The sequence below is a fragment of the Stegodyphus dumicola genome, chromosome 5, assembly GCF_044657685.1.
Source record: "Stegodyphus dumicola isolate Sdum_Otavi_A_Nest chromosome 5, ASM4465768v1".
Classification (NCBI taxonomy): domain Eukaryota; kingdom Metazoa; phylum Arthropoda; class Arachnida; order Araneae; family Eresidae; genus Stegodyphus; species Stegodyphus dumicola.
Genome location: NC_140772.1, coordinates 106701516 through 106717022, shown reverse-complemented (window position 1 = coordinate 106717022; position 15507 = coordinate 106701516). Strand labels below are relative to the sequence as shown.

The following is a 15507-nucleotide window of genomic DNA, read 5'->3' as shown; positions in this document are numbered from 1 at the left end:
GATATGCTCTTTTGCTATTTTTAAATATTTTGTGATATTGCTGTTGAATTGAATTTTATGTCTTTTAAGTGCAAAGAACATGAAATTTAATCAATAAAGTTAACACACAACTTTAAAAAAAAATCCCTTTTGGGCGTGATATAAAATCTGAAAGCTTTCAGATTTTTTTTTTTTTTTTAAATTATTATTAGGCCAAAGGGGCAATTTGCACAGAAGGACTATTAATTTCGTTTTGCATTTTGCGTTGAAAACTCTAAATGTCGGTTCACTTTTCAAACTGTTGCGAAGAAATATTATCGCCTTGTTTTATATTTAAAGAAATTAAATAATGAAGAATGTGTATAACTGTATGCATGTTTCTTGCATAGTGATAAAACAACGGTACCTAGAGCCATCGGATTTTGTATAACGTAATCTTCCACCGAATATGGGCATCTATCTAGAAGCCCTATTAGCCCAAAGGCCGTTAGCCCAGAAGGGCTATTAATTTCGTTTGGTATTTTGCGTTGAAAACATTAAATGACGGTTCACTTTTCAAATTGTTGCCATCAAATATTATCGCCCTGTGGTATATCGAAAGAAATTAAATAATGAAGAATCTGCATAAAATGTATGTATGTTTCTCGCATTGTGGTAAAACAACGGTATCTAGAGCCATCCAATTTTGAATGACGTAATCATCCACCGAATATGGGCATCTGGAAGCCCAAATTTGCAATTTGTTTTATTATCGATTTCATATTTTGAACTTTAACGAATTTTTGATTAACAAACTCAGCGATTTCAAAGCGAGCAATGGCAACACTGTACGGAGGGGAAAAAAAACATTTTTATCTCTAGCGCTCGAGACTGTATATCGAAAATTCTAAAGATATGCTCAATTTTAAAACTCTTTTTTTTTTCACTGTACTATTTATAGTATACTCAAATTTATTTAAAAATACTATAGTAATCAGCTGCGTTCTATTACATAATTCATACACCTTTTTTACGAAATATGCATACACCGTGGAAACTTGAAATGATTTGTTACGTAAGTGCACTTAAAGTTCAAACAAGGAAAAAGAGATTTTTTATACAGCCAAGAATTATTGTTCATAATGTTTGCGACCTTGTTAATAATGATGGTAGCTAAATTGAAAGAGGATTGTTGAGGTTTTACGAATTGTGTAAGATCATTGTTTAAAATAAAATGCAGAGATCAGGAGGTGTTCGGTCACATAGTATTCCGCATTAAGAGCTGTATGCGAGTTTGAAGTTTTGGAAGATGCAGAGTGCGTGTAGTCAAGTTGCACATACAATCAAAGCGTTGTTGCTTGAATTTCGGCCATATGTCTAAGCCTTGTGGAAATGAAATTGCATGTAGTACAAAGTGTTCTACAGCACATGAGAGCAAGACTTGTAAGATTAAAAGTGCAGTTTGTAGTAATTTCAAAATTTCAAATAAGAAATTTAAAACCAATTATGATGTAAACTATAATGCACTCTCAATATGTTGTGAAACGCATAAAAGAGAGTTTAAATTTATAATTGAGCACTTAAATACTGAAATATAATAAACTGTATTATTTGGATTTTAGGAGTTTATGAGTTTTAGTATGATTTCAACTTTCTGTGGCGGGACCGCTTTTAAGATTTTATAATTTCCTTTTATTTTTTGCTGGGTTAAACTGTGACCTGGCTTTTAAATTTTGAGGGGCTACAGCCTTATACATAATATGAATTTATTGCGGTTAACTTGAATCACTGCTCTGTGTCGGCATGCACGCTCACTGGGATTGGAAAAATAATTGACTAAACCCCTGATGTCGTCCTAGTTCAAGAACCTTATTGTATTAAGCGATACAAAAGATATATAATTGCCGGAGATTTTTAAGTCCAAACATTTTAATTTGAGCTAACTTTGAGCTGAGATAATTGCAGTTACATTTTAAATTATTTTATTACATGCAATCGTTTAGTTTTATTTAATAGTTTTTTAATTCTCCTCCAACTTTTTCCTCATATGTTGGTGAAGGGTTCACGAATGTGAAACTTGTTTCTCAAAAGACTGAAGTAAGGGGGGGAGGTTACTGATTTAGTATTTTGGACTGTGAGACTTTTAGTGATCATAAATATATTTTATTGAGTGGACACGGAAGTAGTTGTTCAGAGATATAGACACTCTAGATATAAAAAATAGATTGAATTACTTTCGTAAAAAGATGAGAAAGAATATTTAAAGGTTTGCATAAAGATTTGAGATCGCTTACAGAAAGAGAGCAAATACGTAAAGTGGCTTAGGAATTGGAAGAAGTGATCATTAAATATGCAAAAAAAAATTTAAAAGTTAGGAAGAAAAAAATGCAGGGAAATTTCTTCGTAAACCTCTTAACTGAAAAAAAAAAAAAAAAAAAAAAAAAAAAAAAAAAAAAATAGAGGGAGGGTAAGAGCCCTTAGAAAAAAGTTCGCAGACAGATAATATTCAAATGGAGATTAAAGTACTGAGAAAGATATTGTAACGATATAAACGTGAGCTGGCTATTTGGAAATGCGGAGAAAATCAAATATAGATACTTCCTTGGGAGCACAGAATATTGCGAAATATTTTTTAAAATATAAACTGCAAAGCTAAAGAAATTTATAAAAGGCTTGAAGGAAGGGGAAGATTTTGGAAAAACCTCGGAAATGATAATAAGGAACGTTTTATACACATATGATGAGGATAATTGCTCTGAGATGAATTATATAAAAGATGTGAAATTAGAAGAATATTGTTGTTATCCCGGGGAAGAATTTTTGAAACAAGAGATCCAGATGGTGAATCAATTGAGAATTAGAAGTGAACCAGGTACAAATGGAATTAGAGCCACCATCGTGAAAAGAATGTTTCATTTTTATTCTGATTATAGAGTTCTTTTATACAATGAATGTTTTAAATATCATATTTTTCCTAAAGGTGTGGAAGATTGGGAGAGATGTCCTAATTGTGACAGAAGATGGAAAATATAGACCAGTTGGTTTGTTAAAATTCTTGGCAAAGGTTTCAAACAATTATGTACAAAAAAGGGCTTTATGACATCAAATTATATCGAGACAATATGAATTTGTATCGAGCTACTCTGCCGATGATGCATTATATGGTTTTATAAATTTTATTCGAGAAAAGAGAAAATCGTTTCATGTGGTCGCTGTCTCCTTAGACACTGAAAAAGCTTGAGTAAATTGAAACATACTTTTAAAAATTTTATTAAGACTTCCTTTTGATATTTTTAAACTTCTACAAAACTGTTTTGAAGAAAGAAATGTTTTGTTTTCTATAAAAGATAAGGAGAATGATAAATTATATGAAGTGAAGAGAGGTTGTCCTCAGAGTTCATGCAGAGCCTCCACTGCTTTGTAACATTGTTATTAATGAATTACTTAGTAAGGAGTTTCCAATCATGTAGGAATGCTTTGTTATGCCAACTACTTAAAGCTTGTTGGGTCAGAATTCTTCCTGGATAGGCTGGATAAAAAATTTAAAGAGGCTGTAAATATATTTGTTCTCTAATAGTTGGAGAAAGGAATAGTGATTAAGAGTTCAAATTTAAGAAAATCAAGGGTCTATTTTTCCCCACGGGAGGTAAAAGCGTAAGGAAACTTCGTCTTTTTTATAATGAAAACAAAATTGAACTAATTAAGGATTTGAAATTTTGGAGGGTATTTTTCGATAATGTAATTACTTTGTTGAACATTTTAAATATGCACGTAGGAAAAGTGATTTGATTCTGCAGTTTTATAACAGAAGCTTGCCAGGCGCGATTCTGCTCACAGAAGCACCACATTACGAAAGATCTTTGATAATGTTATTTTACAAATTATATTCTGCAGTACTGGGGCTTACGGAACACGAGTATCGGAGATGTAACAGATTAGATTAAAATTAGATTCCAGCTAGAAGAGTTGGCTGCTGACGAACACAAGATTTTTTAGGACTGTTCCAACAGAGGTGGCATGGCTATTAGCTGGCATTCCGCCCCTCACACTGCAATACAACTTTTACTTAAAACATTTTTATTAAGAACTAGCAGATTGGATATGCATGTAATTGACGATTATATCATTACTACTTGCGTTTTTAAAACTCTAGATATGAGTTTAATTCGTCCCAAGAATAGAATCCCATTGGAATACTGTAAGACTGAGCCAAAAGAGGATGAGCTTAATATTTACACTGATAGATCCGGGATTTGCTCAGAACTCTGACGTACATAATACCTGGTGATATGAGCTTGAACGTCGGTTTTTGGTCAAGCCAAATCGCTCAGTATTAATCGATGATCTTTTTCAAAAATGTCACTAAATTCTAAATGCAGCATTCTAAAAATTCGTGGAGAATTTTCTTAATAAGGTGCCACGTATTATCGTTATTAGTAGCTATCAGAAAATGCACCATAACTAATAAATTTCTGAGTTTTGCAAAAAACTATTATGTGAAAATACCAGAAAATATTTGGTCAGTTACTGTACCTAGAAAATCATTTAAGAAATCCCATTTTCAACATCACTGCTCGCAGTAAAAATGATAAGGCAATTACTCTGTTTGTGTCAATTAAGGGCTCAGTATGTAAATTGGTATGAATTTTGGATATCAGCACATAATAGATCTTTATCTTTCCAAATTAAAATAATGTAGTTAAAGCAAAAATACAGTTTGTGTTAAGCTACATACATCTTATCACATTAGATAAATTGATAAACATGGTGCTCTATGCATATAATGTAAAATAAAAAAATAAAAAAGAAAGAAAAAATTTGCAAAACTGTTTTATATTATTCTTATGCACAAATATTTCTGAAAAAAGGAAACTAATTAAAATATTAACAAACGTAGCAGGTAGAAAAGCAATTGTTTCAACGCAACTATCTTCTATTAGCATTTAATGATCCTGAAACTATGATAATCAAATAGTCCTTTGAACGTTTTCGTGTTACTTTTTACGAAGTTCTTGAAAAATTTAAAGTGTCATTTTATTGGCTTTTGAAGAAATAACAGTAAGATTTGTGAAAGTATTTTCAGCTTTGTATAAAAATAAATTATGAAAATTCTGTATAATAAATGGTAAATCTCAACAGCATGTTTGTCTCAATTTCATAAATTTCGAAAATCTTTAATTTTATGTTTTAATTAATAAAATTTTTATTTCTTTCATAGGAGAATCTTATGGACCACTTTTTAGTAATGTACGTTGATCACATGTCCGTAAGTATCCTTCTGCACAAATTTTCTTAATAAGATACCACGTATTATTGTTATTAGTAGCTATCAGAAAATGCACCATAACTAATAAATTTCTGAGTTTTGCAAAAAAACATTATGTGAAAATACCAGAAAATGTTTGGTCAGTTACTGTACCTAGAAAATCATTTAAGAAATCCCATTTTCAACATCACTGCTCGCAGTAAAAATGATAAGGCGATTACTGTGTTTGTGTCAATTACGGGCTCAGTATGTAAATTGGTATGAATTTTGGACATCAACACATAATAGATCTTTATCTTTCCACTTTAAAATCATGTAGTTAAAGCAAAAATACAGTTTGTGTCAAGCTACATACATCTTATCATTAGATAAAATGATAAACGTGGTGCTCTAGACAAATATTGTAAAATTAAAAAAAAATATTTTTGCAAAACTATTCAATGTAATTCTTATGCACAAATATTACTAAATTAGCTAATTAAGCTGAGAGTGTTGCAAGCAGAATTACAGAAATATTGCATTGTTAATATTCTACACGGAGAAAGGATTTATATTGCTTGTTAATAGTAGTATAATATTTATTATACTAGTACTTAGTAGTTACATTTCAGACTACTAAAATCGTTAAACGAAACGCAATGTAAAGCGTAACTAAAGAGATAACTAGCCCAAAGATATCTCTCTTCAAGTTGAACTAACATCTCTCAACAAAAATAACTGAGAGAAGATGCTCTTTCCGGCCTTATATAATGTTCAACCGGTTGCCGAGATATTTCTAGTACCTTCTGCTTCTCGAAATTACTGGAAAGCAATATGAGGGTCGAATTACGATTGCAGCTACTATAGTGATCAATTCCATTTATTCAGTTACAATTTCTGTTACAGTGATACAGGGAACGGGCCAAATGGTAGCCCAATTTGGCGACTTTTGGCTATTTCTCGCCAGATTTGGTGACAACATAAGTCAACAAAAGTGTTGTTAGCTTGGCGATATCTTGCCAAATTACCCATTTACTCAATGTTAAATGGAATTGCCTCATGTATTCTTACATACACTCTTAGGGAAAAAAAAAAAAAAAAAAAAAAAAAAAAAAAAAAACGACGCACCATTACGTACCGAGAAGATATAAAGCAAACTGGACACAAATTGTTATGCCTACAGGTTTCGAAGGCAAATGCAAAATTTTACATTTTGGCTGCTAATGAATGAACGGTTGTCGTTACAGCGCATCTGATCTGCGCAACTGGCAGGATATTTAAGAAGAGAAATTACGATTCCAGGTCAAAATTCTTCACGAATTTCATTCCGTCTACTCTGGTAGACAGTAACTATGCCTCGCATACATGTGAGCGAACGATATGCGCAGATGTCAGAATTTGAGAGAGGTCGTGTAGTTGGGTTCAAAGAAGCCGGTCGGTCTTATCGGCGAATAGCTCGACATTTGAGCAGGAGCGATGCCACTATTAGACGATGTTGGCAGGAACCATGGCCGCACACAGCGTCAAGAAGGAAGCGGTAGGTCTAGAGAAACGACAGAACGTGAAGACCGAGCAATCATTAGAGCGGCACTCACAGCCCCAAATGCTCATTATCATCAACTGTACGTGCAACTAGTACTTCAGTGACCGCAAGGATCATACATAAACGGCTCACAGAAAGGGGGCTGAGGTCACGGCGCCCCTTGCGCCGACTACCATTGATCTCTGTACAACGTCAAGCCCTTTTGCAGTGGTGTAGGGCTCATTCGCACTGGTAGTCTTCAGTGATGACTCCTGCTTTGAACTGAGCCCCGATGACCAGCGAAGGCGAGTCTGGAGACGCACCGGGCAGCGGCGTGATACCAACATGACTGTCTTCCGGGAGACAGGCCGACAACCAGGAGTGATGGTAGTCTTCAGTGATGACTCCTGCTTTGAACTGAGCCCCGATGACCAGCGAAGGCGAGTCTGGAGACGCACCGGGCAGCGGCGTGATACCAACATGACTGTCTTCCGGGAGACAGGCCGACAACCAGGAGTGATGGTCTGGCGTGCCATTTCATTTCATAGTAGGACCTCTTTGGTTGTCATCCGTCGCAACCTTACAGCACAGCGGTACGTCGACGACGTTCTAAGGCCCGTTGTGTTGCCCTTCATGTCATCCCACCCTGGGCTTACATTTCAGCAAGATAATGCCCGCCCCCCCCCACTGCACATGTTTCTACTGCTCGCCTTAGTGCTTGCAAGCAAGACCTTGGCCAGCAAGGTCGCCGGTTCTCTCTCCTATTGAGCACGTTTGGAGCATTATGGGCAGGGCCCTCCAACCAGCTGGGGATGTTGACGATCTAACGCGCCAGTTGGCCAGAATTTAGCACGATATCCCTCAGGAGGACATCTGCAACCTCTATCAATCGATGCCAAACCGAATAACTGCTTGCATAAGGGCCAGAGGTGGACAAATGCGTTACTGACTTTTTCACTTTGTGAAGCTCTATCACTTCAATAAATCATCCAATTTTTCTCAAACTGTAATCATTTGTTTTTCTGTACATGTGCATTACTTCTACCGATTTTCGCCCCATTCGGATAACTCCTTGGTGCACTTTTTTTTTTTTTTTTTTTTTGTTGTTGTTGTTGTTGTCTAAGAGTGTATTACATTATATCCGGCATAGCTCGTCTCTTTAGATTTTTTTTTTGTTACACTACGTAGCAAAATACAAGAATTTCACAAATGATTACACTAAAATCACCTATCTATATATAAAATTCGTAACAATATTCTACTCGGAGAAAGGATCAAATGTTACAACATTTATAATGTTTGTTATTTGTAACCTTTTGTAGCAGTTTTGAATGGAACTTCATTGTCCATTTAAAATTGCAGAGCTCCATTTATACGAAATCAAGTTATCTAGGATTACAGTTATGTAAAGAGATTTTCATCTTCCTGGTAGATCTTCTGCTATCTTTTAACCAATAGCAGGTGTTCACCCTTATTCTGCTTTCTGAATTATGCGGAAGAGCGGGCTTGCGAGCTCCCAGAGCGATAATACAGAGTGTATTTAAGAATTTTTATATAGATTTTTTTGCGCAGCTTAATTAATGTTTTAAATATAAAGAGCTTTTTTTTTAGATGTGCAATCTGATAACCTTTTTAAACTAAAGAAAAGTGTCAAATAATACAATAGGAGAAAGAAGTAAAAACTATTATTAATCATCTGCTTAGTGTTTCAAATAGAACTTTTCAAGGGGAAATTATTTAAAACATTAAACTTGGATAATTAATGAGTGCCAAATACACGTCTTATTCTTCCTGCCATTTCGAGATCCCTATCTCTATTAACTATTAGTTCAAAAATGTTAAATAATATTTTTTCATGTCTCAAAATGGAAAGAAATTAGCCTGACGTGTCTTCGACTTTCGACTATTAAGTTGCAAATATTTAAAAAGTAATACAAAAAAAAAAAAAAAAAAAAAATCTTCATTGAAAATCGAAGTTAAACAAAAATTCTGTCAAATAGTAAAAACCTAGGAAATCTGTACACAAAATATTTGAAAACGTTATTCAAATTAATAGTTTATGAAAAACGTGCGAATTAGTCCTATAACCCTTTGTTGCTCAGTATTTCCCTACAACGAACACCCAACTTAACTTCTCAAACCGTTAAGTTCAATTAAACATGAATGAAAACAGGTTTACCATTTACTTTTAACTTCCCTTTTAAATCATCCATGGCACCACCACACAAGACAATCCGTCATTTTCAGCTGTCACCTCTTATTTAAAATCCTCATATGTACAAGAAATTTTGTACATTTTTTCTCGTACGAAAAAGATTATTTAAAAGATTTTTGATTTTATATCGTTGTCTGTACTCTAAACTATTCATTCTATATTATTTTAAATTATTTATACAGTAAACATAGGATGAGCTGTTGAACAAAATTAGGTGTTTCATCAACGGAAACACTGCGCCACCAGCTCATATCTTATTACGTAGCTGAAGACGATGACGAGAAAAAACATCTCTGCTCCCTTTTTCTGTTTTTCCCTGTCTTGGGGAATGAAGTCGTGGCATCCCATATGCTTCCATTTCCTAAATGTAGTTGTAATTAGCAGCTACATACTATAAAAATGCTAATTGGGGGCGAAATATAAACAGCCAAAGAATTCCGCCTAAATTTCTGTATTCCCTCTGTGGCATGAAGCAATTAGAAATAACTACGTTGAAGAGACGAAGACTCGAAAATACTTCCCAAGTTTTAAAGTAAAGGTTTCCGCCTGTAAGCGGTACGAATACATGCTGGTGAATAGTACGCGCAGGCAACGTGGGTACTGTACCACGAAAACGAAGCCGCATAAAACAAGATTCATGTGCAAAGCATGCAATGTTGATTTGTGTTTTTGCCAAAAACATGTAACGTACTTTGAAAAATTTCATGAAGGCAAGAACGGCTTGCACTAGATTTCATGAAGAGGATAATAAATATTTTTGTATATATAGATAGATATACAGGGTGTCCACAATTAAACTTGAAATTTGCGAGCAGTCTGTAGAAAAAACTATACCGCGGAATAGCACGAAGATTGGTTAATGGCAGAATGAAATGATGGGAATTTTATTGAGGAAAGAAAAAACAATGAGTTTCAAAAACCACCCCTAGGTGGCGTATCATATCTTTATTGAGAACATATAAATAATCTACAAATGTTTACAAAACATGCTCGATATGATGTCTACCGTTCTCTGCTACCATCTGAAAGCGTAAAATGGCACGTTCGACTGTTGAAAGCAGCATGAACTATGCCACGGTAGACCATGGCCTTGAGATATCTCCACAGCTAAAAGTCGCAAGGATTCAAGGGGATCCGCAAGGCCGCTTCCTCAAAGTCAAGCTTTAGGAAATTGCCGGCTGATGATTCTGTCTTCACCGAAATGGCGGCGGAGCATTTGTTGTACACGACGGGCGATGTGTTCAGGAGCACCATCTGCATAAACGCTGTAGTTGTATCAAATCGCCTTGCTTGAAGACCCGGAATAACGCATTTCTCTAATAATGAAGCGTATAGTTGACCGGTAACGGTGCATGTTATAGGGCTAGCGGCGCTGTGCTCTTCGAAAAAAAATCGTACCCACAATGAAAGTTGCAGTAAAGCCGGCCATATAACCTGTTTTCGTTACATGCGAAGAGTGTAATGGAATTTGTAAGAATTGATGTGGGTTTGTAGCAGTACAAATAGACAGTTGTGCGTGTTAACAGCACCTTTCATATGAAAGTGAGCCTCTTCGATCCACAAAATGTTCCATGGTCATTCATCCTGGAGCTCAACTTGCGCAAGAAACCTCAGGGTAAAAGTTTGTAGACATCCAGATCATTTGGTAAGAGCTGCTGCACTAGCGACAAATTCTAGGGGTAGCAGAATAAGACCTTTTGAAGAATCTTATAAAACGTGGAACGAAGTTGGTAAACAGATGCTGCAATAAGCCGAACATTAGTGCTGCCGATGGTTTGCGATCTGTCTTCCTCCACTTGCATCGCTACATCATCCACTTACCTGTGCTCAAACACACTTTCGTCCCCTTCCTGGCTGAATTCCCAATGTTTCAGTTGCTTCAAATTTCCCAATCATGTTTGTTAGTCCTTGACTAGTGATTGGCCCTTTCTTAACCGCTTCCCCAAAGACCGAAATTTCCGCAAAGCTTCGGTAGCACAGTCTCCGTTTTGGTAAAACAATTTCACCAGTAAAGCAGGTTCCTGAAGAGTCAACGTCATCTTCCTCGACTTAGAAACGAGTATGACTGCAAATAAATTAGACAGTTTAAGACGATTACTGGTTTATCGTGCGAAGTGCGACGTTACCAGTTCTGCGGTTCGCCTCTTTTAGCCGTCTTTATAAGTTTGCTATGCGCTTACAGGATTACTATGGTTACATTTGCATATGCCAATAGTTTACATTCCACAACACGATCTAGTGTTGGTTTTTGAAACACATTATTTTTCTCACTCGATAAAATTCCCATCATTTCATTCTGCCATTACCCAATTGTCATGAAATTCTGCTGCATAGTTTTTTTTCTACAGACTGCTCGCAAATTTCAAGCTTAATTATAAACACCGTTTATATATATATATATACAGTAACTGTAATTATTTTGTCTTATTATTTCGCAAAAAATCTCATACGACTAAGAATATTTTTTGGAAACCGATGAGGTGTAGTGTAACAGGCTGTCCTGTGGTGCACCCTGGGTAATTCTAAATCTGCTACATAGGTATATTACAGTGTTTTCCTTTGATATGCAAAAGCTTCTACTCATTTAGCCGCTTCACTACGATACTCGCTTAAATACACTTTTTAGAGCTCTGGTGGCGCAGTGTTCTGGCTAATAGAAAAGCCCACAGAATCAAAACGGTAAGTGCAATCTTTACAAATTTATACCTGCATACTCATTTAGGCCTAACAAGACAGCCTCCAAGTTTTCTTGTTGAAATTTTGACTTTAAAGGAGAGTGCGCGGTAAAGGGATAAACAATGTCATTTATTAAATGAAACTTAATTACAAATAACTTCAAATTCTCAACTTGCTACCAACGAAAGAATTTTTCCAAAACAGATATTTAAAATTAAATTAAAAGAGACTTTAAAATTGAAAAAAAGAAAAATGGAACTACATCTGCAACTTGCTTGTTAGCAGAAAAATGGTTTTTGTGATGCTTAAACTTTGGGGAAAAGGGCCAAGTTGCCATATTCTATAAAATTCTTTTAAGCTGTAGAAAAACGGGGATGTAAAAAGCTATCTTGTAATATAAAGCGTGTTTGCTTCCTCGGTAGCGTGGCTGGAAAAGATGGTCCAGTATTAGAGGTATTGCTGAAAGAGATTTCTAAGGAATGAATAGGTTGCTGTTCAAACAGGGCTGCCATAAAAAACTGGGAGGAGAGAACACGAGGTGAAACAAAATGGCAGCTTAAAATTCTAATGGGCCAAGGCGAGAAGAAATACATTTTAAACGAATTCTGGCGTAAGCAGTCGAAAAGGAAGATAGCAGGTAAAGTTTAAAGTCTTCGCGTAACTTAGTTTTAGTATGCAGCTTATACTATGATATGCAGCTTGCACTATGATACATATATATATATATCAAGCAAAGTAATAATTATAATTAAAAAAAAACAATTTTGGCCTAGAAAACATCTTGCGCAATATGCTGCAAAATAAGTAAAATATAAAAATTGTAGTAAGCTTGCCTAGAAGTTACCAAGAGCTGCTGCTCCAAAAGGTTCAACACGTTTTAAAAAAATTAATACATATGAAAATCAAACCATTAGACATGTAAAACATTAAAAAAACAGAAACGGATTAAAAGGTAAGCGGAAAATGGTAAATTAGCCCAATTCGACTTCCAAACTGGCTTTTCAAGGGAAATTTCATTAATTTGAATGTCGAATCAAGCTAACCCCATTACGCGTTTCGCCGAAACAGACAATTGAAACTTTTTCGCTAAAATATTTTTTAAAATTTAGACAAAGTGTCTTGGAAATTATAATAGTCTCAATTCTCTGTTCCAATTTCCCGACGCGTCCGCACAGAATGACACATTAAGGTGTTAAAATATGTTAAACAATACCTAAACTTCCTAAATCTAGACTAAAATCAAAATTAAAATAAAAATAAAAATGAAAATAAATAGCTATGAGCTATTAGTCCTAAAAATACAAAAACATACGGGCTGGGCCTGCAAGCTTAAAGATTAACAATTTAATTTTTAAATTATAGATTTTAGAAATCTGTAATGAAAACCTGTAATTAAAATAAAATAAAACAAAAATTAAGATGAGAACAAACTAAGTGGGTCTTGCTAAGACCAAGAAAAAGTTGTAACAAAAGAAACAAAACTGACCTGTGGCGATGCGAAGCTGTCCCTCTTAAAACTTGTAGAAAAATGCCTGCAATTCTTTCTGTGTCTTTCATTCGGATGACGTATGTAGGGGGAGCGAAGTTCTGTGGGCATTTAGCCAATACGAAGAGATTTTCGTTATCTGCAAATCGTCTCCTGTTATCGAAGGGGGCCGGAAACCTCGGAAAAACGTGTAAAGATCTCAAAAATGGCGCTTGGCTTGTAGTAGGATGGAAAAAAAAATTTTTCTAAGTGAAAATGGCTAATTCAGCTAAAACTATAAAAACTTGGCCATTAAAGCAAGAGTAAAAGGAAAAAACAGTCATTTGTTAAAAAAGTCGTAATTCTTCAAGCTAGCGGGCGATCAAGCTACTATGAAAAACGAAAAAAGCCCGATTTGTTAATAAAAGTAGTAAAATTGGCCATTATAGAAATTTAAAAGAATGTACACAATAGTATTTAAGATTAAAGTGCCAAAATTTTGGAGGAAAGAGAATGAATAAACAAGAATTATCTGTACATTTTTACAATAGATTCTCTGAATTAGTCATCCTTCTTAAACCGTCCGTAGCTTTAGGCATAAAAAATCATTATCTAATTGAAAAAATCTAAAAATAGGTAAGGCTAATGCTAGCTTTTGTAAGGGAATTTTTAATCATTTTATGAGGCATTAGGTTACTTTTTAAAATAGTTACGAAGTATAGTATTTCTTCTTGAAAGCGTTCCGCAGTATTGCAAATTCTTTTTATTCTAAGTAGCTGTGAATAAATTGTGTTGGGTATGACTCTTTTGGAAATATTTGAATTCCAGTTAGTTAATTTAAGTGTGGAAAAATTAAATTCTCTTCTTTTGTCGTAAACTTTAATAAAATGGTAATCTATAATATGTAAATCAAGGTAGACTACATTATGCTGTACTGTATTGGTTTTATTAAGTTTAAGCAAGCAGGGTAGATATTAGCTATTTCTATTTTGTTGTAGTTATTAAACGCAATGACATCATCAATATATCTATAGATGTGTTGGAAAAACAGACGTTCTTCCGTACTGAGTGAACGTACATAGGTCAATTCTTTAGTAAACAGGAATAATTCACATACTGAAGTTGAAAAATTTGCGCCCATAGGGATACCCTGTACTTGTTTATAGATGTTATTGTCAAATTGAATAAAATTATTGAAGAGTACGCTGGTAAGGAATAGCTGCCATTTTTCGTTGCTGAGAATGGTAGAAATTTGTGGAAATAAATCTGGAAGAGCAAGTAAACTTGTAAATATTTCTTCGAGTGGTAGAGATGTATAAAGGTTTTCAAAGTCGTAGCATTGGATATGTTCTATTTTAAGTGAATTCATAGTTTTAAGAACTAGTTCATTACTAGAGATCATCCAGTTGCAATGCAAACACTCAAAATCATAGTTATTGTTTAGGTCACGTATCATACGAAGTTTTTGTGCAAAGAAATAATCTATTTCTTAGAGATAACTTTTTGTACTATTCGCTATGAACCTGAATTTAATTGGAGACTTATGAAATTTCGGTAAGGCATAGAGATTTGCAAACCTGTTGTTATATTTCTGGGGTTGTATTTTTAGTCTTTTATGGAGTGCTTTAAATTTATTGAGCAGAATCTGAGCACTGGTAGTTATTTTTTGGTAAGTGCAGGTGTTATTTAACTCTTTATGCAGAAGGTTGTAGTAGAATTGTTGTCAAATAATACTAAAATTGGTGCTTGCTTTGTCAATCTTCGTGATGATAAAGTGATTTTGTAATTTTTGAATTAGATCCTCCAGGCGTTTTTTATTGTGTAAAGAGTTGAAACAAGGTGCCTTGAACAGCAAACGTTGAAATTCTTTAATACGTGCAGCTTTCCATTCAAGAAAAGTTGTAGTGGGTAAATTGGATCTATTACTAGCTAAAATAATAAATTTATCAAGATCATTATTGAATTGTTTGAGGCAGACGTGTCTATTAAGACCGAAAGTAGGACGAAATTTGGTGCCAAGTTGCAATAGGTTACGTAATTCAATATCTTCAACAATATTAAGATCTCCTGTAACAATATGTTGGTGGAAAGGATCGACATATTTTTTGTAGACAGTCATTTGGCAGTTACATTTGCTGTGATCTTTTATAACGTGGTGGTTGATAACTAGTTGACCTAAGGTTTTTTCAAATTTAAAACAGGGTTTAATCTGGAGTGGTTGGTCAGGAAGCAAGTGCTGATATTTTTTTAAAATGCTGGGTATTTTGAACTTGTCGTAAGAAGGGTGTTTGAACTGAATAGTACAAAAAAGTTTTTTGTGAAAAAAAATTACTGTTTTTTAGTTTAAAATTGCAGAAGTCTATAATCGGATCCTTGACTATTTTGAAGCATTGAGAAGGTTGATTCACTGTTTTTATCAGATTCCA

The 15507-nt window shown here is 34.5% G+C and overlaps 1 protein-coding gene across 1 annotated transcript in view; it reads left to right on the top strand.

Annotated features, from left to right (window-relative positions):
- The window catches only part of LOC118193605 (uncharacterized), a 69673-nt gene that overhangs the window by 42606 nt on the left and 11560 nt on the right, over positions 1–15507 (top strand). Inside the window, exon 4 of the mRNA XM_085816347.1 lies at positions 5177–5224. Within this exon, the coding sequence (XP_085672473.1) occupies positions 5177–5224 (48 nt within the window). The remainder of the gene's footprint in view (positions 1–5176; positions 5225–15507) is intronic.